Source organism: Symsagittifera roscoffensis, chromosome 8, assembly GCF_963678635.1.
Source record: "Symsagittifera roscoffensis chromosome 8, txSymRosc1.1, whole genome shotgun sequence".
Classification (NCBI taxonomy): Eukaryota; Metazoa; Xenacoelomorpha; order Acoela; family Convolutidae; genus Symsagittifera; species Symsagittifera roscoffensis.
This window is the reverse complement of record NC_087069.1, coordinates 8,167,090-8,194,949: the sequence shown is the minus strand read 5'-3', so window position 1 is coordinate 8,194,949 and position 27,860 is coordinate 8,167,090. Positions and strand designations below refer to the sequence as shown.

The 27,860-nt window shown below is 35.9% G+C and overlaps 1 protein-coding gene across 1 annotated transcript; it reads right to left on the bottom strand.

The window, feature by feature from the left end:
- Positions 1-378: 378 nt before the first annotated feature.
- LOC134853445 (polyglutamine-binding protein 1-like) lies at positions 379-26,745 on the bottom strand. Its single transcript, XM_063869444.1, has 7 exons — positions 26,701-26,745; positions 20,966-21,455; positions 4,612-4,747; positions 2,575-2,678; positions 2,396-2,480; positions 2,133-2,245; positions 379-800 (listed from the first exon to the last, which is right to left on the bottom strand). The coding sequence occupies exons 1-7, from the start codon at positions 26,738-26,740 to the stop codon at positions 659-661; spliced, it is 1,110 nt and encodes a 369-aa protein (XP_063725514.1). The 5' UTR covers positions 26,741-26,745; the 3' UTR covers positions 379-658.
- Between the last annotated feature and the right edge of the window lie 1,115 nt (positions 26,746-27,860).

Sequence of the window (27,860 nt, the reverse complement as noted above, 5' to 3'; positions counted from 1 at the left end):
TGATATCTTGAAGTTAAAGTGCTATTTTTAATATAATAGTCTCTGTTAAAATCCCTAGCATTGGCTGTACTTAACAGCTGGATCAAAATGAACAGTCAAAATTAACACATTTTGTCGGAGCAATTGCATCGCAACATTATTTTGCGACTTAAGGTTGGAAAAAAAGTTCATACTATAACACAAGCTATGCTTGTGTAATTAATACGTCAAATCGGATCCTTTTGATGACAGCTCATATGACCCCACTCCTCTACAGCATTGAGTGGGGATGAGATCTGTTACTAGTTTAACCATTGCATACTTTTCCTCAAACGTGTCATTTGCCTTTTTTACATGACAACGTTTTTTTTGAGATCTCTGGCGAATCAACAGGCCAAAACATTTTTTATTCATTTCTTTTAAAAACAAACAATAAAACAAGACTATCTAAAGATACGATACAGTTTTGAACCAATATCTCAACTTTTCAATCTCTCTGCCTCGAGGTGACATTTGTGAAAACAACAAGAATTTGATATAAGTTTTGCTTGTATGCGCGAAGCTAAAGCTCTGTTAGTTTTTTTTCGACTAACATCCATCAACACAAAATCATTTCTCGTCGATCTTTAACTGTGACTCCATTTCTGCTCCTATATAGAAGACAAGACGCAGTTTGCAGCTAATCGCTATTGGGTTGTTCTCTGTTGGCCCTCAGAACATCGCCTGGACTAGGGTAGGGTCTCTGTTGGAAGAGGGGCCCGGCTGCTGTACTGTCTGCCGCTTTGGCTCCCTGCTGGATCAGTCCAGTGGACCAAGTACCCCTTCAACAGATTAATATTGAAAGGAAAAAAGAAAGAACATACTGACTTATTTTTAAAATAATCTTTACTTTCGAATTTCAAAAAAAGATTCCCTAGAAATTCTTGGAATTTCTAGAACAAAATATGATTGGCACTTTTTCGATAAAATTAACCCAACATGAGAAAACTCGATCAATAGGTTTAATTTTTTATTTTGCTGGAAAATCTGAAAATAAAATTTCTCTTGAAGTCAATCACGTTTTTCGTGACCTTTAAACTTTTGTTGTTCGATAGTGGATTTTGACTTCCTTTTAACACAGGAAATGATCTGAACTTAGAAATAAATCAAAAGTCAAACCGCAAAAAGTATATCTGAGCCTGAATAAATTTCCAAAGAATTTTCCTGAAAAAAAACGAAAAAAAAAATCATTGCGACGTGCATGAGAGTCTGAACTTCGATCATCGGCTCTGAATCAGCATCAAGAAAAATCCATAGAACAGTCGGTGAATGAACAAAAAATACAAAAACAGACGACTACTTTTAAGAGAAAAAAAAAGCCGACAGACAATTGGAGAAAAGCTAATTTTTCAACCTGCGAGTTTCAAAGACAGAACATATATCCATCAACATTTCAAATTTTACAATTTCATTGTTGTTTTCCGTTTTATAATGACTATATGCGTGATGTTACGATGTAAAATATTAAGAACAAATCTTTTCAAAAGAGCTATTTGGTTTACCATGCAAAGTTTCATCGCATTATGACAATGTTGAGACAGTTTTTCGGAATTGAAAGTCATATGGGGTGGGGGGAGTGGGGGCGAATGTTAAAGAGCCTTCAAAAACTAACTATTTGCAGATCACCAGCTTAATTTTATTTTTTTTAATGAACGAACGCATGTGAATTGAACTTAAAAAGAAAACGTTAGTCCAAGAAATCACTTAAGTATAAATTTGATCTTGGATCACTTTTACGACTTTTTCCTAAAAAAATAAACACGAAATGGTAATTTTTTACAGTATGTTTTTTAACTATGCTCTTCTTTGCGCTTTAAACAGACAAATATGGACTGATAAAAAAGGGAAAAAGTGCGGCGAATCGATCGATGAAGTTATCGCCCGTTTTTCAGAAGTAACGGATCAAATTATTATGTATTGAGCACGTGCAAAAAAAAACTAAAAATTTGTCAAACTTTCAACTGATTAACCATTATGCTTGAATTTGTCAGCAAAAAAACTATATTAGGCAAAAACACACCGGCAAAAACATCAGGAAAAATTTTCTTAAGAATGCGAAATTGATTGACAAGACTAAGAGATAAACCACATGAACTGTTTCATGTATTCTTCACCTGGGCACTGATTCGTCATATGCAGCTGGGTCCATGGGGTCCAGTTCCTCGTTCGCATCCACTTTGGGTCTCTTCGGGGGACGGAGCCCCTTCATCTTCTTAGTCTGGTTCGGCTAAGAACAAACCAAAATCAGGGTTTTTTGGTTTCATTATTGTTCCAGTGATTTTTTTTTTCAAAAAAAAAAAACAGGTAAAAAATGCCTTATTCTACGGAAATATGGCATGCATAGTCTTTCAAATTCATTTGGGCTCAATAAACAAACTTGTAACGTTAATGGTTCACGCACTTCATCTATTTTGTTGGAGGATGGCGGTTTGGTCATGCGTTTTCGGGTGAAATAGCACAGCCTAAAATTCGATCAATTTGTTCACTACCAGCCTTACTTTATTACAGGAGGGACAGAGTCCTTCGTTGTTGAGAATCCTGTCACAGTGTGATCACCTCGGCTCCTCGTCCTCATCCCCATCTTCATCTTCGCTTTCATCTTTATTAGCTTCTGTTGCATTCGAGGCAGTGGTTGATTTTATCTGCAGGGTGATTTGCTTCTAAAAACAAAACCAATTGAAAGGGAGAACTGCAAATATATTGGATCGATAGAACCATTATTTTATTACTAATGCTTAATAGATATAAAACATAGCCAACTGACAGTCAGATCAAAGACATGAACACAAGGAAATAGAAAAACAAGTGACTGATTTTTAGAAAACTTCATAATTGAACTTTAAAGAAATCAATAAATGGCCTTGAAGCTCATTGAATGTCCAGAACATTTAATTCGTGACACTTTCTGATAAAATTAACCCAATTTGAGATACTGGATCAATAGGTAAAATGTTTATTCCACTGGATAATTAATTTCGAAACCAGAAGTCGATCACGATTTTTGTGACCCTTACATTTTTGCTGTTCAATAATGGAGTTTGCCGCCGTTTTTCACAGACGCGAAATTGCACTTCGCATACACAAGCAAAATATGACCGATAACGCTACTGGGAAAAACTGAATAAGTAAAAATTTGAGTCAACAACAATTCTAAAGTGACGCTTGCCGATTATGAGTCTACATAATTGCTAAGTTAAGCTAGTCAATTATGACGCATTAGCAGTATCAGTTAACTCGAAAAAAAAATTTACCAACTAACATGCCTCAATTTATCGAGCGGACGCGTTTTAGCCTGTATACGAAAAAGTTTAGTAACAACATCCGACCCTGCCCAGGTTCGAACTCTCTAACTTTGTTGCATGTCTCCTTCCCTACCTCTACGCTACAGATCCAGGATACCTTTAAGCTAATGTGCTATTTGTAATATAACAGTCTGTGTTAACATCCTTAGCATTGGTTGTACTTAATAGCTGGTTAATTATCAAAATGAACACGTTCAAAATGAACACTTTTGTCCCAACAATATTTGCGACTTAGGTTTAAAAAAGGTACTTCATACTATAACACAAGCTTCGCTTGAGTAAATAGAGGAATGGCATTAAAATTTAAAAAAACCAAACCGCGAAAAATCAAATTTTAAGACTTTTGCTGAAAAAAACCATCAAGAGCTATATAAGAGTCTTTACTACGTTCAAATCTCTTAAAAACTGGAACGGAGAACTGCACAAAAATTGGACGGATAGAACAAATACAAAGAACAAATTTGCTGTTTCCAATAAATTTGTCTTCAGACGTGAATTTTTCAGGCACAAATTTGTTCAAGCCGACAAATGGCTTATAAAATTTGTCAGTCCACATTTTTGCAAATCTATTATTGTTATCACAGAAGCCGATATGCATTTCGCAAACACAAGTCAGAAAAAATGGTAAAAACTGAGGTCTTGAATTACAAAACAAAACTAGGTAGAAGTTCAAATTTTGATATAGAGTTGAAAAGAAATTTCGCACCAATTGCGAGAAAAATTATTGTTCATATTCCTAAGTGACAAATGCACACAATCGTCAAAAACTAGACAACAATGAACATTCACTCATTTGAGCATTTGAACTATTCACATACTTTAGAAACAAAGTCGGCTAAAATGAGGCAAAACACAGCGAACTTCAGAAAAACTGGAACAATAAATAAATTTTTTATTTCGCTGGGAAATCTGAAAATCAATATTCACTTTCTAAACTAGAGGTCGACCACAATTTCCGTGACCTTTACATATTTGATGTCCGATAGTGGAGTTTGCCTTGCTTTTAACAAAAGAAATGAATTGAACTTAAAAATCAAAGGTCAAACCCTGAAAAAGTGAATTTAAGCTTGAACAAAATGTAACCCATTAATGTGGTTTGGTCTAAGGTTGAAACTGATTTGAAAGTTGGGGGAGGTGGACGCTAGCTCCCTCCCCCTCAAAAAAACGACACAAAATGTCAACACAAAAATGTCACAGCAACCGGCTGTTTTTGCTCAAATTTGTATTTATATCTAAAAAACGGTTGCGCACCCCGACTCAATGTGGATACAAGATTAATATTTTTCCTTACATTAGTTTCGGCTAACTTCTTCGCAGCTACTGCTTCGGCTAATTTGGATGCTGCCAGAGTGATGACTGCATCTTCATCCAGAGGGTGTAACCACGTGACCAGATCACTCTCTCTGTTCCAATAGTACGAATAGCCACTAAACAGAACAAGATTCATTAGGAGTCAAATCGTTGTTCCGACAGTTTTCGTATGATTTATAATGAGATCAATAATTAGCTGCAGTGCTGGGATTCTTCCCTGAAGATATTCTAGTTTTTTTACTGTTCATTTCTAAGCTCTTTTCTAGCTTCATGCCGCTGCATTAAGACACGATGCAACAAGTTAACTAAAACTTCTTTTAATTTTAGTGGAAACTAATTGGTAAATTCATCAAATTTATTATGCATTCAAAAATGCTAGATAATTGAATGGACAGGTATAGAAAGTATGACTAGAACATATCAAAGATATGGTGTTTAGTATATTTCCCTTTTTCTTCATTGTGTTCCGTAACAAACGAGCGAGAATACACAGTACATAATGAACATATTGGGATCTTGTTAACTATTTCCCCCCTATGGTACCTTGTAACGAATCTATCCCCCTCCCTATAAAGAAAAAATTGAACAGTTAAGCGTATACAAATTTTGTACCTTGTGAACTATCCCCCCTATTGCAATAGGGGGGAAATAGTTCACAAGATCAACATATGTAATATGCGGATTTATTAACATTGTATTCTACTGTAAACAGACGAAGATCCACGACCAGGCCATTACTGTGAAGCCCGCGTTCAACCCTATCGGCCATTACTATGGAAGGTAGAACAACTATTTACATGTTCTAAGCACAGGTTAATCTGCTCAGAAAGTTGCAAATTAACGATTTTTTGCTAATGCCTCTTAAATTACCACAAACACAACTTCAGCCAATGGATAAAAAAATGCCACCAGAAAAAAAAAACACATTTAAAAAAGCGGGAAAAGATGTCAACAATTACAGTTGCGCATGATATTGTTGAACAGATTGAGGAAACGGACTGAAAATCATATCTAAAAAACAATAATCAGGTTGTTTCCAGACCACGCGGTAAACAGGATGAAAACACTCACAAGTCAAAGCTAAAACTACCGTGCTATTAGCGGAGATATAATTAAAGCCACTAAGTGGAAACATGAGGCATAAGTGGATGTTTATCACAAAAACCAGGAAGCAGAAGACAAGAAAAAGCGTCTGAAAAAAATGAACGAAAACATAGGTAAAAAAACTAGGTAACCGAAAATCAAGTATGACTAATTGTTGGATGTGCAGAAAATGACACGGGAACCGTTTCGCCAATCTAATCGAAGATAACTACTAGGAATTTTCAACCGACTTACAATAGCTCGAAAACAAAAGGAAGCAAAGTATTTGATCGCGATTTGTAAATTATTCGAAAACTTGCAGGCAAAAATTGAAACGCTCATCGAAACATCCACAGGTTCGGAAAACTTAGGTCATCAAACTTTTTTACGAAAGCGCACATAACCAGTCTCTTTTAATAGAGTAAAAAGCTCTGTGAAATCAAAGCTTCAACTAAGTTAGTTGATAAAATGAGGGTGATGAGCATATGGGCAACCTGCATTTGTTGGAAAACGTCAAGAACCCAATCCCTCAAGTTTTTGGTGGTATTTATGTTGATCCCAAATGGCGTGGTTAACTAATAGTTCTACCGAAGGACAAGGCAGCGAAAAAGATTGAACCATGCGAATACCCAATGTATGCTCATTATTTGTAGCTTAATGCTTATACGACAGAGTACCATCCTCGTAAGCGATCTGACTGGGATCTTCAACCAGTCCCGCATCCTCAAATCACAGAAAACGACTGCAGTAGAAGTTCTGAGTGCACCTGCCGAGCAATGAAATCAACACCAAGAACGACATGTCAGCTTCATAGCTAATATGGAGGATGTGAAGCTGAAAATAGCCAGAGACAAGGAAGGACAGATTGTCTTTTAAGCAAAGACAATATGGCGAGAAACGAAATCAAATTCTAAAAAGGACACAATAGCCAGACCACACCAGCGACTTCATGCGACGAATGAGCAAACCTCTACTTGGTAAAGCGCATGACGTTAGGGTACTGACAAATTGATACTACACTTCGAATTTTGAAGTCAAGTGGTCCTCGACTTCACAAGATTGTGTCGCAAAAAAAACTTCTAGCAAAACGGCGAAAAGATGTAGAACAAGTTTTGGGCTAAGTTTGGGAAAATAGCACAAAAAACTTTTCAGACTGAAAATAACAAATACAATTTTATGAGGCATGCCACAATTTAAACCATATCGGAAAAAAAAACAATTCAGCTGAATTTTTTTAAAAAAAACCAGGATATTTAAAGAATTTTAGAGACTGGATCTGTTTGTATCATTTGGGAAATAACTTTCCCGAACATCAAACTCTGTCATTCCCAAAGTTGCTCTGAGAAACAAGATGAAGCTGCAGCAAATGAAAGTTTGTGCCAAAACTGCCTGATCTCACTTAGTTGGAAAGGCAATTAAATGGTTGATAAGGAAAGAAAAGAACCATCAGCATACGTACGCACATTTTATTTGCACCAGTTTAACTACACTTATCTTAACACCGGGTTGTTTTAAGCTACTTTAGAGACTGGATCTAATTGTGTCACTTGAGAAGTAACTTTCCCAAACATCAAACTCTGTCGTTGCCAGAGCTGCTCTGAAAAACAATATGACGCTGCAGCCACTGAAAGTTTGTGCGAAAAGTGCCTTGTCTCACATAGTCGGAGAGGCAACTGAATGGTCGTTTCAGAAACAGAAGAACCATTAACATGTTCATAGCAGAGTTTTATCTGCACAGAGTATTTTAAAATACGAGACACACCGAGTCAAGCGAAAAGCATGGGAAATCATAGCAAGCACGAGCTTCAGCCATGAGAAGAAAAAGCGTCGGAACTCAAAGCTAAAACTTGAGCAATTGGCGGAAATAAAAAAATAAAAGCCACTAAGATTGAAACGAAAGACATAAAAGAAAAAAAAATCAAATAGAAAAATTAGCGAAACAAAAACCATGCATGACAAATTGTTGGATTTGCAGAAAATGACACGTGAACTACTTAGTCATATTAATCGAAGATTATTACAAACTATAGCTCCGAGTGTTACCGATACATCGAGTTATGAACAGATTTACAATAACTCGAAAAAGAAATCAAGTAAAGTTTTTGATTGCGATTTGAAGCTGCTCGTTAGTGGTTCGAAAACTTGCAAGCAAAGTTTGAAACACTCATTGAAACATTTTAGGTTCGGAAAACACTGGTAATCCAAATTTTCCACCTAAGCGAATACAACCAAAAGTCTAAAATTCTCTTTCGTTAGATTAGAAATCTCTGTCAAACCGAAGCTTCAACTAATTCATTTCAGTTCATAAAATGAGCCTGATGAACATATGGGCAAGCGGTAATAGGTAATAGTTCTACCGAAAGACAAGGCAGCAAAAAAGATGACATCGAAAATTGTTTTGAACCATGCGAATACCCAATGTATGCTCATTATTTGTAGCTTATTGCTTATACGACAGATTACCATCCTCGTAAATGATCTGACTGGGATCTTCAACCAGTCCCGCATCCTCAAATCACAGAAAACGACTGCAGTAGGAATTCTGAGTGCGCCTGCCGAGCAATTAAATCAACATCAAGAACAACATGACAGCTTCATAGCTAATATGGAGGATTTGAAGCTGAAAATAGCCAGAGACAAGGAAGGACAGATTGTCTTTTAAGAACAGACAATATGGCGAGAAACGAAATCAAATTCTAAAAAATACGCAATAGCCAGATCACACCAGCGGCTTCATGCGACGAATGAACAAACCTCTACTTGGAAAAGCGCATGACGTAAGGGTACTGAAGACTTAAGACTACACTTCGAATTTTGAAGTCAAGTGGTCCTCGACTTCACGTGCTTGTGTCGCAAAAAAAACTTCAAGCAAAACCGTGAAAATAAGTAGAACAAGTTTTGAGCTAAATTTGAGAAAATAACACAAAGAAATTTCGAGACTGAAAATAACAAATAAAATTTAACCGATATTTTATGTGGCATGCCACAATTTAGACCAAATTGGAAAAAAAAACACAATTCAGCTGAATTTTTTGAAAGAAACCAGGATATTTGAAGACACTTTAGAAACCGGAACTGTTGGTATCATTTGGGAAGTAACTTTTCCGAACATCAAACTCGGTCACTGCCAAAGTTGCTCTGAGAAACAAGATGAAGTTGCAGCAAATGAAAGTTTGTGCCAAAACTGCCTGATCTCACATACTTGGAAAGGCAATTCATTGGTTGATATGGAAAGAGAAGAATCATCAGCAAATTTCCGCACAGCTCATTTGCACGAGTTTATTTGCACCCATCTTAACACCGGGTTGTTTTAAGCTACTTTAGAGACTGGATCTATTTGTGTAACTTCTGAAGTAACTTTCCCAAACATCAAACTCTGTCGTTACCGGAGCTGCTCTGAAAAACAATATGACGCTGTAGCCACTGAAAATTTGTGCGAAAAGTGCCTTGTCTCACATAGTCGGAGAGGCAATTGAATGGTCGTTTCAGAAACAGAAGAACCATTAACATAATCATAGCAGAGTTTTATCTGCACAGAGTATTGTAAAATACGAGACACACCGAGTGAAGCGAAAAGCATGGGAAATTATAGCAAGCACGAGCTTCAGCCATGAGAGGAAAAAGCGTCGGAACTCAAAGCTAATTGGCCAACTTGAGCAATTGGCGGAAATCAAAAAAATAAAAGCCACTAAGATTGAAACAAAAGACATAAAAGAAAAAAAAATCAAAAAGAAAAATTAGCGAAATAAAAATCATGCATGACAAATTGTTGGATTTGCAGAAAATGACACGTGAACTACTTAGTCAAATTAATCGAAGGTTATTACAAACTATAGCTCCGAGTGTTACCGATACATCGAGTTATGAACAGATTTACAATAACTCGAAAAAAAAATCAAGTAAAGTTTTTGATTGTGATTTGAAGCTGCTCGTTAGTGTTTCGAAAACTTGCAAGCAAAGTTTGAAACACTCACTGAAGCATTCGCAGGTTCGGAAAACACTGGTTATCCAAATTTTCCACCTAAGCGAATACAACCAAAAGTCTAAAAGTCTCTTTCAATAGAGTAGAAATATCTGTCAAACCGAAGCTTCAACTAATTCATTTCAGTTCAAAAAGTGGGCCTGATGAACACATGGGCAAGCTGCATTTGTTGAAAAATAGCAAAAACCAAATCCCTCAAGTTTTTCTGTGGGATTTATGTTGATCCCAAATGGCGTGGCAAGTTAATAGTTCTACCGAAAGACAAGGCAGAAAAAAAAAGATGACATCGATAATTGTTTTGAACCATGCGAATATCCAATTGTAGCTTATTGCTTATACGACAGATTACCATCCTTGTAAATGGTCTGACTGGGATCTTCCACCAGTCCCGCATCCTCAAATCACAAAAAACGACTGCAGTAGGAGTTCTGAGTGCGCCTGCCTAGCAATGAAATCAAAATCAAGAACGACATGACAGCTTCACAGCTAATATGGAGGATATGCAGCTGAAAATAGCCAGAGACAAGGAAGGACAGATTGTCTTTTAAGAACAGACAATATGGCGAGAAACGAAATCAAATTCTAAAAAGGACACAATAGCCAGACCACACCAGCGACTTCATGCGACGAATGAACAAACCTCTACTTGGTAAAGCGCATGACGTTAGGGTACTGACAACTTAAGACTACACTTCGAATTTTGAAGTCAAGTGGTCCTCGACTTCACGTGCTTGTGTCGCAAAAAAAACTTCAAGCAAAACCGTGAAAATAAGTAGAACAAGTTTTGGACTAAATTTAAAAAATAACACAAAAAACTTTTGAGATACAAGATAACAAATACAATTTAACCGATATTTTTTGTGGCATGCCACAATTTAGTCCATATCGGAAAAAAAAACACAATTCAGCTGAATTTTTTCAAAGAAACCAGAATAACTGAAGACACTTTACAGAACGGATCTGTTTGTATCATTTGGGAAGTAACTTTTCCGAACATCAAACTCGGTCACTGCCAAAGTTGCTCTGAGAAACAAGATGAAGTTGCAGCAAATGAAAGTTTGTGCCAAAACTGCCTGATCTTACATACTTGGAAAGGCAATTCATTGGTTGATATGGAAAGAGAAGAATCATCAGCAAATTTCCGCACAGCTCATTTGCACGAGTTTATTTGCACCCATCTTAACACCGGGTTGTTTTAAGCTACCTTAAAGACTGGATCTATTTGTGCAACTTGAGAAGTAACTTTCTCAAACATCAAACTCTGTCGTTACCAGAGCTGCTCTGAAGAACAAGATCAGGCTGCAGCTACTGAGTGTTTGTGAAAAAAGCCTTGTCTAACATTTTCGGAGAGGCCATTGAATGGAAGTTTCAGAAACAAAAGAACCATTAACATGTTCATAGCAGAGTTTTATCTGCAGTTTTGAAAAACACGAGGCAAAACGGTTTAAGCAAAATGCATGGGAAATCATAGCAAGCAAAGCTTCAGCCATGAGAGGAAAAACCGTCAGAACTCAAAGCTAAGACTCGATCAATTGGCGGAAATAAAAAAAACAGCCCCTAAGCTTGAAACAAGAATCAAAAAAATAATATTCAAATTGAAAATTTAAAAACCGAGCGAAATAAAAACCATGCATGACAAGATGTTTGATTTGCAGAAAAAGACACGAGATCAACTTAGTCGTACTAATCGAAAGTTATTATAAACTATAGCTCCGAGTGCTACCGATATATTGAGTTATGAACAGAATTACAATAACTCGAAAAATAAAGCAAGCAACGTTTTTGATTGCGATTTGAAGATGCTCGTAAATTGTTCGAAAACTTGCAAGCAATGTTTGAAACGCTCATGGAAATATCCGCAAAAAACACTGGTAATTCTTTCACCTAAGCGTATATCACCACTCTCTTTTAATAAAGTAGAAAGCTCAGCAAAACGGAAGCTTCAACTAATTCAGTTCGTAAAATGAGACTGATAAGCATATATGCAGCTTGCATTTAATGACACATGTCGAGCAACCAAGAAACGCTTCATGTTTTTTGTGGCATTTTTAATGATATTAAATGGCGTGACAAAAGAATAATTCAACCGAAAGACAAGGCAGCAAAAAAGATGACATCGAAAATTGTTTTGAACCATTTGATTACCCAGTGTATGCTTATTTTTGTAGCTGATTGCTTATACGACAGATTACCATCCTCTTAAGTGGTCTGATTGGGATCTTCAACCAGTTCCATATCCTTTAATCACAGAAAACGAATGCATTAGGAATTCTGAGTGCGCCTGCCGAGCAATGAAATTATCATCAAGAACATCATTCAGCTTCATAGCTGATACCGCGGACCTGAAGCTGAAAATAGCCAGAGACAAGGAAAGACAGATTGTATTTTGAGCAAAAACAATATCGCGAGAAACGAGATCAAACTCTAAAAAAGACACAATAGCCAGATCACACAAGCGGCGTAACGCGACGAACGAACAAACCTTTACTTTTTAAAGCACATGAAGTTGGGATACTGACAAACTTTAGACTTAACTTCCAAACTCAGAACCAAGTTAACATCGACCTCACGTGCTTTTGTCGCAAAAAAAACGGAGGAGATAAAGAAAAAAATTTTGGCAAGTACAACTCAGTAAATTTTGAAAAAATAAAATAGAAAACATTTGAGACTGAAAATAACAAAGACAATTTAACCTATATTTTATATGAGGTGCCACAGTTTATTACATTTTCAACATCGAAAAAAAAACACATTTCAGTTGATTTTTTTTAACCAAACCAGAATACTTTAAGATACTTTAGAGACTGGATCTGTTTGTGTAATTTATGAAGTAACTTTACCGAACATGATACGCAGTAATTGCCAGAGTTGCTCTGCAAAACAAGACGAATCTGCATTCATTGTGTGTTTGTGCGGAAAAAGCCTTATCTCAAAAACTCAGAGAGACAATTCAATGGTTGTTTCAGAAAAAAAGTACAATTACCATGTTCACAGCACAGTTTTATCTGCACTGAGTGTTGTAGAAAACGAGACATACCGATTTAGACTTAATGCACGGGAAATCATAGCAAACACGAGCTTCAGCTCTGAGAGGAAAAACCTTCAGAACTCAAAGCTTTATTTTGAGTTTTTGACGGAGATGAAGAAAGAAAAGCCACAAAGATTGAAAAAAGAGATAAAAAAGACGAAACATTTAAATGGTAAGCTAGAAAATCGATTGAACTAAAAACCATGTATGAAAAAAAAGTTGGATTTGGAAAAAATAACGAGAGAACTGCCCAGTCAAAATAATCAAAGATTGAAACGAACTAGAGCTCCGAAATATACCAATATACCGAGTTATGAACCGATTTACAATAACTCGGCATAAAATTTAAAATAAAAGAAAGCTACTTTTTCCAAAACTTGCCGGCTAAGTTTTAACCACTCATGAAACATCCACAGGTTCAGAAAACCCTGGTAATTAGATGTTTATTACTTTAACTTATATCACTAGTCTCAATTAATAGAGTCGAAAAAAAAACAATGTACGAAGCCGAAGCATCAACCAATTCAATTGATAAAATGATATTGATCAACATTTGGGCAAGCCTGCATATGTTGAAAATTCTCAACCAACAAAGAAATTCTTTATGTGTTTTATCTATGTGGCATCTATGTTGATGGCAAATGGCTTGACAAAATAATAATTCTACCGAAAGACATGGCAGCAAAAAAAGATGACATCGAAAATTGTTTTGAACCATTAGATTACCCAGTGTATGCTTATTATTTGTAGCTGACTGCTTATACGACAGATTATCATCCTCGTAAGTGGTCTGACTGGGATCTTGATCCAGTTCCGTATCCCCAAATTACAGAAAACGGTTGCATTAGGATTTCTGAGTGCGCCTGCCGAGCAAGGAAATGAACATCAACAACATGTAAGCTTCATTGATATTACAGAGGATCTGAAGCTGAAAATAACCAGAGACAAGGAAACACAGATTGTGTTTTAAGTAAGGACAAAATCGGGAAACGAGATCAAACTTAAAAAAAGTACACAATAGCCAGATCACAAAAGTTGCGTAACGCGACGAACAAACCTCTAACTGGCAAGCGCATGAAGTTAGAGTACAGACAAAACTTTGAATTTTAAAACCAGGTTGTCATTGAACTCATGTGCTCGTGTCGCAAAAAAACGTAGAAGATAAAGAAAAAATTTTGGGCAACTACAACTCAGTAAAATTTGAGAAAACAACATAGGAAACATTTGAGACTGAAAATAACAAAGACAATTTAACCTATATTTTATACGGCGTGCCACAATTTAGTAATTTTTTCAAATCGAAAAAAAAACAATTCAGCTGACTTTTTTTGAATCAAATTGTGATATTTTAAAGTACTTCAGAGACTGAATCTGTTTGTGTCATTTGTGAACTATCTTTACTGAAAATGAAGCGCTGTAATTCCCAGAGTTGCTCTGAAGAACAAGATGAATATGCACCCAGTGAGTGTTTGCGCGATAACTGCCTTGTCTCACATCGAACCATCAACATACTTACTCACAGTTCATTTGCACCAGTTTATCTGCACCCATCTTAACTCTGGGTTATTTTAGGCTACTTATGAGACTGGATCTATTTGTGTCACTTGAGAAGTAACTTTCCCAAACATCATGAAAAACAAGATGTCGCTGCCGCCACTGAAAGTTTGTGCGAAAAAAGCCTTCTCTCACATACTCGGAGAGGCAATTTAATGTTCGGTATGAAAAGAAAAGATCAGCATGCTTATGCACCCACATTAACACTAGGTTATTTTAAACTACTTTAGAGACTGGATCTAAATGAGAAGTAACTTAGGGAAGACTGGATCACTTGACAAATAACTTTCCCGAAATCAAACTCTGTCGTTGCCAAAGCTGCTCAGTAAAGCAAGATGAAGCTACAGCTGTAGAGTGCTTAAGCGGAAACTGCCTCATATCACACTCGAAAAGGCTATCTATTGGTCGATATGGAAAAAAAATAACCATCAACTTACTCAGTTTTAGCTGCACCAAATTATCAGCAACCATCTTGACGCCAGGTTATTTTAACTACTTTAGAGACTGGATCTATTTGTGTCACTTGAGAAGTAACTTTCCCAAACATCAAACTATGTCGTTGCTAGAGCTGCTCTGAAAAACAAGATGAATCTGCAGCCATTGTGTGTTTGTGCGGAAAATGCCTTGTCTCAAAAACTCGGAGAGGCATTTCAATGGTCATTTCAGTGTCATATGTGAAGTAACTTTACCGAATATCAAATTCTGTCGTTGCCAGAGCTGAACCACAAGATGACGCCATGGCCACTAAGTATTTGTGCGAAAGATGACTTGTCTGGCAAACTCGGAGAGGCAATTGAATGGTCGTTTCAGAAAGAAACGAACCACTAACAAGTTCATAGCACAGTTTTATCTGCACTGAGTTTTGTAAAAAAACGAGACATACCGATTTAATCTAAAAGCATGGGAAATCATAGCAAGCACCAGCTTCAGCCATGAGAAGAAAAACCTCCAGAACTCAAAACTTAAACTTGAGCTATTGGCGGAATAAAGTAAAAAAAGCTACAAAGATGGAAACAAGAGATGAAAAAAGTCGAAACATTCCAATTGTAAGATAGAAAATCGAGTGAACTAAAAAGCATGTATGACAAATTGTTGAATTTGCAGAAAATGACACGAGAACTGCTTAGTCAATTTAATCGAAGATTGGAACAAACTATAGCTCCGGCAGCTACCGATATACCGAGTTATGTACCGATAAACAATAACTCGGTATACGATTTAAAATAAAAGCAAGCAATTTTTTTTCAAAAACTTGGCGCAAAGTTTAAAACACTCATTGAAACACACGCAGATTCAGAAAAATTTGGTAGCCAAAATTTTGTTACTTAATCGTATATCACCACTCTCAATTAAAAGAGTAGAAGCAGCAATATATGAAATCGAAGCTCTTTCAGTTGATAAAATGAGGTTGATCAACATTTGGACAAGCCTGCATATGTTAAAAACTCTCAAGCAACAAAAAAATTCTCCATGTGTTTTATCTATATATAAAGGCGTGACAAAATAATTATTCAACCGAAAGAAACGACAGCGAATAAAATATCATATCGAAAATTGTTTTGAACCAAGTGACTACCCAGTGTATGCTCATTCTTTGTGGCTGCTTGCTTAAACCATAGATTACCGTCCTCGTAAGTTGTCTGACTGGGATCTTCAATCAGTTCCGTATGCTCAAATCACAGAAAAATACTACATTCTAAGTTCTGAGTGCGCTTGCCGAGTAAGGAACTTTAAAATTTCAAGATACTTTCGGGACTGCATCTGTTTGTGTCATTTGTGAAGTAACTTTCTTTACCGAACATCAAACTCTGTCGTTGCCAGAGCTGAACCACAAGATGACGCCGCGGCCACTAAGTATTTGTGCGGAAGATGCCTTGTCTGGCAAACTCGGAGAGGCAATTGAATGGTCGTTTCAGAAAGAAAAGAACCATTAACATGTTCATAGCAGAGTTTTATCTGCACAGAGTTTTGTCAAATATGAGGCCTAGCGGTTTAATCAAAAAGCATGGGAAACCATAGCAAGCAAAGCTTCAGCCAAGAGAGGAAAAACCGTCAAAACCCAAAGTTAAAAATTAGGCTATTGGCAGAAATAACAAAAAAGCCACCAAGATTGAAACAAGAGACAAAAAAGAGGAAATACTCAAATTGAAAGATTAAAACTCAAGTGAAACAAAAACCATGCAAGACAAAGATTTGGTTGTGCAGAAAATGACACGAGAACTGCTTAGTCATTCTAATCGAAGATTACTACAAACTATAGCTCCGAGTGCTACCGATATATCGAGTTATGAAGAGATTTACAATAAACTCGAAAAGAAAAATCAAAGTTTTTGATTGCGATTTGAAGATGCTCGTAAATTGTTCGAAAACTTGCAGGCAAATTTGAAACGCTCATGGAAATATCTGCAGGTTCAAAAAACTTTGGTAATCAATTTTTTTTTACGTAAGTGTATATCACCAGTCTGATAGATAGAAAAGGAAGCCCTGTGAAATCCAAGGTTCAATTATGTTGATCCCAAATGGCGTGGTTAACTAATAGTTCTACCGAAAGACAAGGTAGCAAAAAAGATGAGATCGAAAATTGTTTTGAACCATGCGAATACCCAATGTATGCTCATTATTTGTAGCTTATTGCTTATACGACAGATTACCATCCTCGTAAATGATCTGACTGGGATCTTCAACCAGTCGCGCATCCTCAAATCACAGAAAACGATTGCAGTAGGAGTTTTGAGTGCGCCTCCCGAGCAATGAAATCAACATCAAGAACGACATGACAGCTTCATAGCTAATATGGAGGACGTGAAGCTGAAAATAGCCAGAGACAAGGAAGGACAGATTGTCTTTTAAGCAAAGACAATATCGCGAGAAACGAGATCAAACTCTAAAAAGGACACAATAGCATGATCACACCAGCGGCTTCATGCGACGAATGAACAAACCTCTACTTGGTAAAGCGCATGACGTTAGGTTACTGACAAATTGATACTACACTTCGAATTTTGAAGTCAAGTGGTCCTCGACTTCACAAGATTGTGTCGCAAAAAAAACTTCTAGCTAAACAGCGAAAAGATGTAGAACAAGTTTTGGGCTAAGTTTGAAAAAATAACACAAAAAACTTTTCAGACTGAAAATAACAAATACAATTTTATGTGGCATGCCACAATTTAGACCAAATGGGAAAAAAAACCAACTTAGCTGATTTTTTTTAAAGAAACCAGGATATTTAAAGACACTTTAGAGACTGGATCTATTTGTATCATCTGGAAAATAACTTTCCCGAACATCAAACTCTGTCGTTGCTCTGAAAAACAAGATGACGCTGCAGCCACTGAGTGTTTGTGCAAAAAATGCTTGTCTCACATATTCGGAGAGGCAATTTAACGGTCGTTTCAGAAATAAAAGAACCATTAACATGTTCATAGCAGAGTTTTATCTGCACAGTTTTGTAAAATACGAGGCATAACGGTTTAAGCAAAATGCATGGGAAATCATATCAAGCAAAGCTTCAGCCATGAGAGAAAAAACCGTCAGAACTCAAAGCTAAAACTTGAGCAATTGGCGGAAATTAAAAAAAAAGCCAAAAAGAGGTTGAAACAAGAGACAAAAAGAGAAGAAATATTCAAATTGAAAATTAAAAAACTGAAGCGAAATAAAAACCATGCATGACAAATTGTTTGATTTGCAGAATCAGACACGAGATCTACTAAGTCATACTTATCGAAAGTTACTACAAACTATAGCTCCGAGTGTTACCGATACATCGAGTTATGAACAGATTTACAATAACTCGAGAAAAAAGCAAGCAAAGTTTTTGATTGCGATTTGAAGTTGCTCGTAAGTTGTTCGAAAACTTGCAAGCAATGTTTGAAACGCTCAAAGAAAAATCCGCAGAAAACACTGGTAATCAAAATTTTCACCTTAGCGTATATCACCAGTCTCTTTTAATAGAAAAGCTCTGTGAAATCGAAGCTTCAACTATTTCAGTTCATAAAATGGGACTGATAAACATATATGCAGCCTGCATTTATTGAAACATGTCGAGCAACCAAGAAACGCTTCATGTTTTTTGTGGCATTTATAATGATATTAAATGGCGTGACAAAATAATAATTCTACCGAAAGACAAGGCAGCAAAAAAAGATGACATCGAAAATTGTTTTGAAACAGCGACTACCCATTGTATGCTTATTTAATTGTAGCTTATTGCTTACATGACAGATTACCATCCTCGTAAGTGGTCTGACTGGGATCTTCAACCAGTTACGCACCCCGAAATCACAGAAAGTGACTGCAGTAGGAGTTTTGAGTGTGCCTGCCGAGCAATGAAATTAACTTCAGGCCCAACAAGTCACCTTAGAGCTAAAACCGAGGATCTGAAGCTGCAAATTGCTAGAGACAAACAACAACAGAACTACCCACCGAGAAAAGTATCTACCTAATCAAGAAGTCCTAGCTCATGAGACCTACTTCGGTTAAAAGGCTTACTTCATTGTGAACAGTTGCAACATCATCAAGAAAATCGACAAAAAAAGGTCCTTCAGCAAAGAGAGAATTGATGAAAAAGAGTCCTCTTCACCTGCAATAACCAAAGGTTTACCACAGATCTTTAAAAAACGCAAGACGAAACCATTTTCCCCCAAGAACTCGTTCAGTTGTTGTCTAACTCAAATTTATATTATGAAATCATAATTCAGAGTCAAGCGACAAAAACCAAATCGCGCCACATGCATTTTCGAAACTTAAGTATGTGCTATCATGGACCAAAATTTAAGAAACTTACTACAACGGGATACAGGACGGCGACTACTCCGTTCACACCACTCAGTGTTGCAATGCAAATGTAGAGTATAGATGCATATAACATAATTGTATCGCTACGATTAGGACACTTTGTAATAGCATCGGTATACGGCCTTAAGGTCCAGCAGGAAGAGAAACGAGCAGCTTTGAGCTGGAAATTGAAATAACAACATCAAGCGTGGCGTTGTGGCGCATCGGTAGTGATGGTGCCCAGCAATCATATGATTACGGGGTCAAACCGCACAAGCGCTGCAATTTACCAGGTAAGCTCTTGTAGGATAGCCATAGCTTAGCTATCCTTAAATAGTTAACCTTCGAGTTAAGACTCTGGCTGACCGGAGATTATCTTGTCTTCAGTTCTTTAGCTTGTTTTTAAAGAAGAAAAACAAGTATTCAGTTTATCAACAGCAGCCAAATACAGTGTGAGCTACATTAGTTCATATTGAAAGTCAACCATTGCCATCAACATGCAATAAAGATGGAGGTTGCCCAAGACAAGGCCTTTTCTAGTAATTTTTGGAATAGAACCAACGCAACTCCCAGATGCCAAAGCAAACACATTGGACAGGCTTCGACGAAGCCTCAAAAGCAAGGAAGTTCAGAAAACGAACTGTTCGGATATTCGCAGAAACCTCAACGTAGTCATAATGCACAGTAGTGGCAGATAGTAGTTCGCACAGCTACGATATCTGCCACGACCAATAGGCAAGTGGCTAACACCTGGAAAATCAGTTATGAAACAGAACTTGAAACACTCACCCAGAACAGAACATATATTAATAAGTAATCAACATTCTTAATTTGTTTAATTTTTATTTTATTTTTTGTAAATGTATTTGTATAAATTCTTTCTTTCTTTCTTTCTTTCTTTCTTTCTTTAACATTTCTTAATTAGTAATTGAATGGAACAACAAAGGGAAAAATGATGAAAGCAGTGAATCAACAGTGGTGCCCCTGAAGGCAGCCAGGAAATCTAAAAGAAAGAGCCTCGCCTTTCTTGAGAGAATCGTGGAATAACAACATCGCCGAGTGTGAAAAAGCAGCAGGCAAAAACGACATGGGCAGCATGCATGTATAGAGCACCAACGAGAATGGGAACTCGGTTCTGCAAACTTCATGAATATCAAAGACGGAAGATCTTCCAGTCACCTTGAATTTCGCTTAACGCACAGAAATAAACGCATGTCTTGAAGATATAAGAGAATATGGTGTATATATTTATAGATGTTGCATTCAATCTCCAAGTTAACTGATTTTCAAATGCTCAGAGACTGTTCATATGATATTTCTTTTAAATACAATTCTATCGATTTAGGAACTCCCCTGCTTACGAGCATTTTAAAATTTTATTAAGATTGACAAAAAAGTTAAACTCAGAAGCTCATCTTAATGGATTTTTCAGTTCTGAAAAACAAAATGCTAACAACCGCCGGTCAGTTGAAACTTCTACTTTTCCAACCACCTTTTTTTATTGTTTACTTTTTTAATCTGATTTTTATCGCAATTGATAATTTCGGTATCTTTCATCTTCAACTAAAATCCATTTCTTTTTATGTTATAACATTTTTCGCACAATTCGTTTCGATGATTCTAGTCTCTAAAAATTTATGATTTTGGTTTTATCCTGTGCTCCAAGATAAAAGGTCTTCTCTAGTCCCCCTTTAAATGTTTTTTTTTAGAAACTTAAATTACAAAAGTCTATTTATTCAAAATTACTTTTCATTTTCTAAACTGTGATGGAACGTGTCAATGTGAAGAAGTGAACAAATTGTTACAAAACTTCTTACATGGGACTTGCCGTATGAATAATTTTTTGAACTTTACAAGGGTGGGAAAAGAGCCCAAGACGCAAGAAAAAGGTCACAAGACATAAGCAATTCGGACCTTTTAGGATCGATGACTTTAATCCAAAACGAAGGCAGTGGAATTTTATCTTCGACCTCATCTTCCGGCCTCGGAAACGAACTGTCCGACGGCTCCTTTGTATCTCCCGAGAAGCCCACACTTTTTCTCACTTGCTTCCCAATTGTCAATTCTTCACCTGTTTTCAATCCATACCTCTGTTTACAATACAAAGAGCATTCGTGGTACTGATTTGAAGTATTCGGACACCCCTCAACTGGTCCTCGAGGGGGGCTAATCGGTCTGGTCACGACCCCTACTGATTTCTTCGACTTAAATGATGAAGACGATTTCAGTGCCGATTTGATCGGTACTGCTGATTTGAGGTGGGTATTGCTGAGGCTACTTTTATCTGCATTATCAGTCGTGTCGTCATCGCTGCTTGAAGATGAATTGTCTTCTTCCGCATCGCTGGCGTCTTTTTCCGCCGAGTAATCTTCAACTAGAACTTCTTCGTTGTCCTCAGCAGCCACTTAAACAGAAGTAATCAAGAAGAAAAACAACATGAATTGAGTAACTTTGTTTACTCTCTCGGCTGGCAAGTTATTTGCAAACTAATTTTCAATTTGCCAAAAACTTTTTAAAAAACTTTCAAATTGTCAAAAAATTCTTAAACTTAATGGAATAATAATCTCGTTTGAAAATTCAAAACTTCTCCCGTCTGAATTAGGGCTTTAATTGAGTTTAAAATGAATTTGAAACGCAGTGAAGCAAATTTTATTGTATTTATATTACGTTGATTTAAATGAAAAGATACTACTTCGAAAGATTTTCACAAGAAAAACTGAATAGATCTTGAAACTTGTTAGATTATGTTTATTTCTTTTTGCAGTACTTTTCTGGTAGAATCAATAGATAGCACTATGCTAGACACTATTTGGTTTCAAGCATTTGACAGTTTTTTATTGTATCACCTTTCGAAAGTGACGGAATATTACAGTTCGGGCTAGTTTTTTCTCCAGACCAATTTCCGACTTTTTAACGACTCATGTTTTTAAGGACTCATCATTCTTAATCTCATACTGGCACCCGGAAATCATAACTAAAAACAACCTGTGATTCTTTTCCGAAAATTCTGGGGGTTTGAAAATTGCCAATTTGAGATAACTAACGCGCAATATATTTCATGCTATTTAAGCATGATCGGTAAAATATACAGAGCTGATTTAAATTAACCGGATAAAACGCGTTAAACTTGAAACTTAAAACCCATTTTTTTCAAATTGAGTTGAGTTTAGATGAAAACTTATGAAAACAAAACTTGCCTAAAATTTAAGCAGAATTAATATGGTGTAATTTGTTTCGCAAAATTCGTGCCCAAAATTTTACCGCAAAAATGGGTCATTTTGGCTTTTCTTAGTTAATCAGAAATTACACCAAAAATACCCAGTCGATCACGACATAATTATATCAAAGGGCGCCTCTTATGTAGACCAACAAACTTTATGAAGGGTATTCTCTCCAAAAGAAATTTGGAAGTTGTTTAAAAATTGTTTTTAAATAAAAAGTTGGTGTTTTATATAGTAAAAACGACCTTTTTTGTTTATCAAACAAAAATAAATTAACTTGTACAATAATTTGGAGATTATACCCTTTTTTAAATTTTGTTGGGCTATGACCATTTGTAACAAATAATACGCTAACGTTTGCAAGCCCAGTAGTGTAATATATTAAACTGTGTCGTAATTTTCCACGTATTTTAACCCCACTCGTCAAATTGCAATACAAAAAAAATCTTAAAAAAATCATACGGCAACTGTCAAGTAAAAATGTTGCAAAAGTCTGCGTATTTACCCACGCATACACGTTTGAGAGCATACACGCAAAAAAAGCACTTACTGGAAATAATTATTACACTGAGTGCAATAAGGTGAAATACTAAAACAAAGTGATATAAGGAAAAATGAGAAGATTATAATACAAATTGAAAAAAACTTTGAATATCAAAATGGTAATTTTGAGACTGGGTAAATCACGTTCTCACATCTGCATTACGACCGTTTTATTTTTTACTAAAACTAGTAACCAATAAAGCAGCAAAAATTCGAGCAAAAAAAATTATTTCAAATTTATGGAGTTGTATCTCCAAACTGATGATTAGGAGATTCATTCACGTCCTCGTATTTGCGCCACTGTCACTTGGAAGTGAACTAGTGATCCAACTAATGCTGGACAAACCTAATTTAATATTTTTAATCATACATTTTCATGATACGGAAATGCGTAATTGTCAAAACTTTAAAATGGACTTTACGCAAAACCCTAGTTATTCCTTTGCTTAAGTAGCAAAAATAGCTGCTGATTTAAATGAGACAACATCTTCTGGATCCTTTAATTGAATTATTTATCTCAAATTTGGGTGAAATTTCAAAAAATGGAATTTCCTGGAGTCCATATCGTCTTTTCTACAGAAAAAAATGTTGCAACAGATTACGCAGGGAGAATTCAAGCACAATGTAAGTTTGATTGAGCTATCAGCCTCGGAAACAGCAGGTTAGTTTTTGAAGAAAAAGTTCGAGAATAGTGATGAAATTTTAAAAAACAGGTAAAACTTAATATCATACTGGCACCCGGAAGTCATAACTAAAAAACAACCTGTGATTATTTTCCGAAAATTCTGGGGGTTTGAAAATTGCCAAATTGCGATAACTAACGCGCGATATATTTCATGCTATTTAAGCTTAATCGGTAAAATATACAGTGCTGATTTAAATTAACCGGATAAAACGCGTTAAACTTGAAAATTAAAACCCATTTTTCTCAAATTGAGTTGATTTTAGGTGAAAACTTATGAAGACAAAACTTGCCTAAAATTTAAGCAGAATTAATATGGTGTAATTTGTTTTGCAAAATTCGGGCCCAAAATTTTACCCCAAAAATGGGTCATTTTGGCTTTTCTTAGTTAATCAAAAATTACGCCACAAATACCCAGTCGATCACAGACATAATTATATCAAATGGCGCCTCTTACGTAGCCCAACAAGTGTTATGAAGGGTATTCTCTCCAAAAAAATTTTGCAAGTTGTTTAAAAATTGTTTTTAAATAAAAAGTTGGTGTTTTATATAGTAAAAACGACCTTTTTTGTTTATAAAACAAAAATAAAATAACTTGTACAATAATTTGGAGATTATACCCTTTTTAAAGTTTGTTGGGCTATGTAAGAGGCTCCCTTTGATATAATTATGTCTGTGATCGACCGGGTATTTTTGGCGTAATTTTTTATTAACTAAGAAAAGCCAAAATGACCCATTTTTGGGGTAAAATTTTGGGCCCGAATTTTGCAAAACAAATTACACCATATTAGTTCTGCTTATATTTTAGGCAAGTTTTGTCGTGATAAGTTTTCACCTAAACTCAACCCAATTTGAGAAAAATGCGTTTTAAATTTCAAGTTTAACGCGTTTTGACTGGTTAATTTAAATCAGCACTGTATCGTTCTAAATTGAAATGAGACCAGCAATTTGCTATTATCAATGCTTTACCAGACACAATTATGTCACTTTATACCTTAAATAGCGGAGCGGAGGGAGGTATGAATCAAACCGGAAAAGAAATCAAATTATTTATTTTTATCAAATAATTTTTGACAAACAAAAACTTTTTCATAGACTTTGAACGGCATTCAGAACATTCAGGCCAAAATATCAGACAACATAAAACCAATCTTCACACTCTTATTCATTGAACCTATTCTGGAAACTAAATATCAGTACACTGGGCGACGCTAAAAACGCAACATGTTTGATCCAGGAAACATTTTTTTGATGCGTGTTCCGATCGTTTATGAGACGCTAAGGGTTTCTCTATCAGACAACATCAAATTTTGAAAACTTCAAAAAATGGAAACAACGCAAACTGGATACCCAAAGCTATCAAATTTGCTTTACAAGCATTTTTTTCTTTTTTTTTGCAACCGTTTTTAATTCACATAATAAATCAGCTTAATGCAAAACCATGTGTTTTCAATGACACTCTGTAAACTTTTGTAAAAAAGACCGTTCGTAACAAATAATACGCTAACGTTTGCAAACCCAGTAGTGTAATAAATTAACCTGTGTCGTAATTTTCCACGTATTTTAACCGCACTCGTCAAATTGCAATACAAAAATGTCCAAAAATAATCATACGGCAACTGTCAAAGAAAAATGTTGCAAAAGTCTGCGTATTTACACACGCATACACGTTTGAGAGCATACACGCAAAAATAAGCACTTACTGGAAATAATTATTACACAGAGTGCAATAAAGTGCAATACTAAAACAAAAAGAAATAAGGAAAAATGAGAAGATTAAAATACAACTTGAGAAAAACGTTGAATATCAAAATGGTAATTCAGCAAAAATTTGAGCAAAAAAAAATATTTCAATTTTATGGAGTTGTATCTCCAGCCTGATAATTAGGAGATTCATTCACGTCCTCGTATTTGCGCCATGGTTACTTGGAAGTGAACTAGTGACCCAACTAATGCTGGACAAACCTAATTTAATATTTTTAATCATACATTTTCATGATACGGAAATGCGTAATTGTCAAAACTTTAAAATAGACTTTACGCAAAACCCTAGTTATTCCTCTGCTTAAGTGGCAAAAAGAGCTGCTGATTTAAAAGAGACAACATCTTCTGGATCCTTTAATTGAATTCTTTATCTCAAATTTGGGTAAAAGTTCAAAAAATGGAATTTCCCGGAGTTTGATTGAGCTATCAACCTCGGAAACAGAAGGTTAGTTTTTGAAGAGAAAGTTCGAGAATAGTGATGAAATTTTAAAAAACAGGTAAAACTTCAAAAATTGGACTTTTTCTACGGCCATATATTTTTCAAAACGCAGGGCATAGCCGCTTGGTTATGGAAGATTCACCATACTGATTTTTTTCTTTCGGTGAAACCCGTACTTTCGATTTGGCAAGGTAGTTTTTGAGAATTTTTCAAAAATTAACCAAAATGTCAAAATAGGCTTGTTTGAAGCCATACCTTTTTTCTACCGAAGTTAGGGAATAACTGTTTGAGAAGGGGTGATCTCCATGATTTTCTCTTTTGATGGAACCTTTTTGCTCTTTTGATTGAAGCCTTCATCTCACATTTGTGCATTTAATAATTGAGAAAATTAAAAAATTTGGAAAAAATAGGTCAAAAATCACCCTGCTGAAAATTTCGAGGCCGTAGAACGTGGGATAAAATGAGAAAAGACTAGCCAAACATTGATGCACATAAAAGAGCAGTCGGTTTGTCTATTGGTACTATTTTTAACAAAAAACAAATCCCAGATACTTTCATATTACCTGTTTTTTTTTTAAACAAGACCTAGCACTACATTAAGGTTAAACAACATATGCTATGAAAAAGTTCTTCGTAACAATACACTACGCTGCACGTGTGTAACCAAGATCAAGGACTAGTAGTGGAATCAACCGTAATGTGTCGATATCGAACTCCCCTACTTGCATATTAAGAGTTACAAAGAAATTCGTGTTATTTTTGAATCGAAAAAGTGGTGGAGGTATTATTTTTTCTAATATCTTTTGTTATTTTCTGAACTAAAACAATTAAAGTAACGTTTCAGTAAAATTGAGGAGCATTAGTTGGATAGTAAAGGACAAGTTAAGTTTGATCACACATTTCTGATAGACTCTGAGACTAACTTGAAAGCACGGAAAACCTTCGACAAAAATTAAGAAAAAAATTTACTTATATTTGGTTTGCTGGTTAACTATTTCACGTCTTTTCAGCCGGGCCAAAAGTGCCGGCGGCAAAGGCATAACTTAATCTAAAAAACCTAACGTACAATTTTTCGCCAGATTACAATGCAGCATAATTTTATCACTTGAATTTACACACATTTTTGCAATAACTGAAAGCATTTAAAGGAATTAAACTCTGAAAAACTTTCGAAATTTTTAAACCAAACTAGCATTCTCTTTCTTTGCATCATAGTTTTTCATCAATATTTGATTATAATTTATTCCACTTGTCAAATCTCCATTTGCATCTTTGTCAGCGAAAACTTCTTTTAGAGGTCTGAAGTCAAAATTCTGAGAAAGTTGATACTTCAAAATAGCCTCTTCCGGCTTCAAACCATACCATTCAGCTTGCTCATAGGGTATAACGTAGTCTTTATATTCTCTTTAATGAATTCAAACTGTTTAGAATCGTTCAGCCAATAAGATTCCTTCGCTAGAGCCTTTAGAATATCTCCTTTTATAGTCAATGCGAAATCCGACAGCAACTCATGTGGCGGTGTCTTCAGAATATAAAAATCAAATCCCTCGTTTTTGTCAATTAAATCCAAAGTTGTGTCCGATACTATCGTTTCAAAATTTCGATCCAGAATTTCGCTGTAACAGGTCCAGTGCATTAATTTCGGGTGCCAGATTGTTCTATGAAGTCTTTCATATCTGTCGCGTTGCCTGAAACCAAAAATCAAACCCTCGCCTCCCCACAATTCTTTCCTGGACCTTTTCGGAAAGAAAACAGGGATAGGTGACAGTGCCTGTTTATACGTTTTCTCAATCCATGGTTTATTTGCGCCTATAGGCACTATATGATTTGGGTTTCTGGGAACTTCCCAATTTCGGTTTGGCGGAGGTCGGGGTTTAAATAGGTCTGTGTAAAATTTGGGCAGTTTTGAAAATATCCCTTCCACGGGGTTTCCGAAGGCGTCGAAGAAGTGATCGTAGGGACCTGGAAACCTCGAAGTTCGGAATAAACTCTTTCTTGGAATTGGCAAGTAAGGGCGGATTCCCATCGTCAAAACATTCAAACTTCTGGAAAAAATAGAACTACGATTTCCAATTCTCTGTTTGTCTCATTTACCACTCAGCTCGCTGTATACAATTCGCAAGTAAGAAAAAACGGAATAAAGGGTTTCGAAAAACAGCG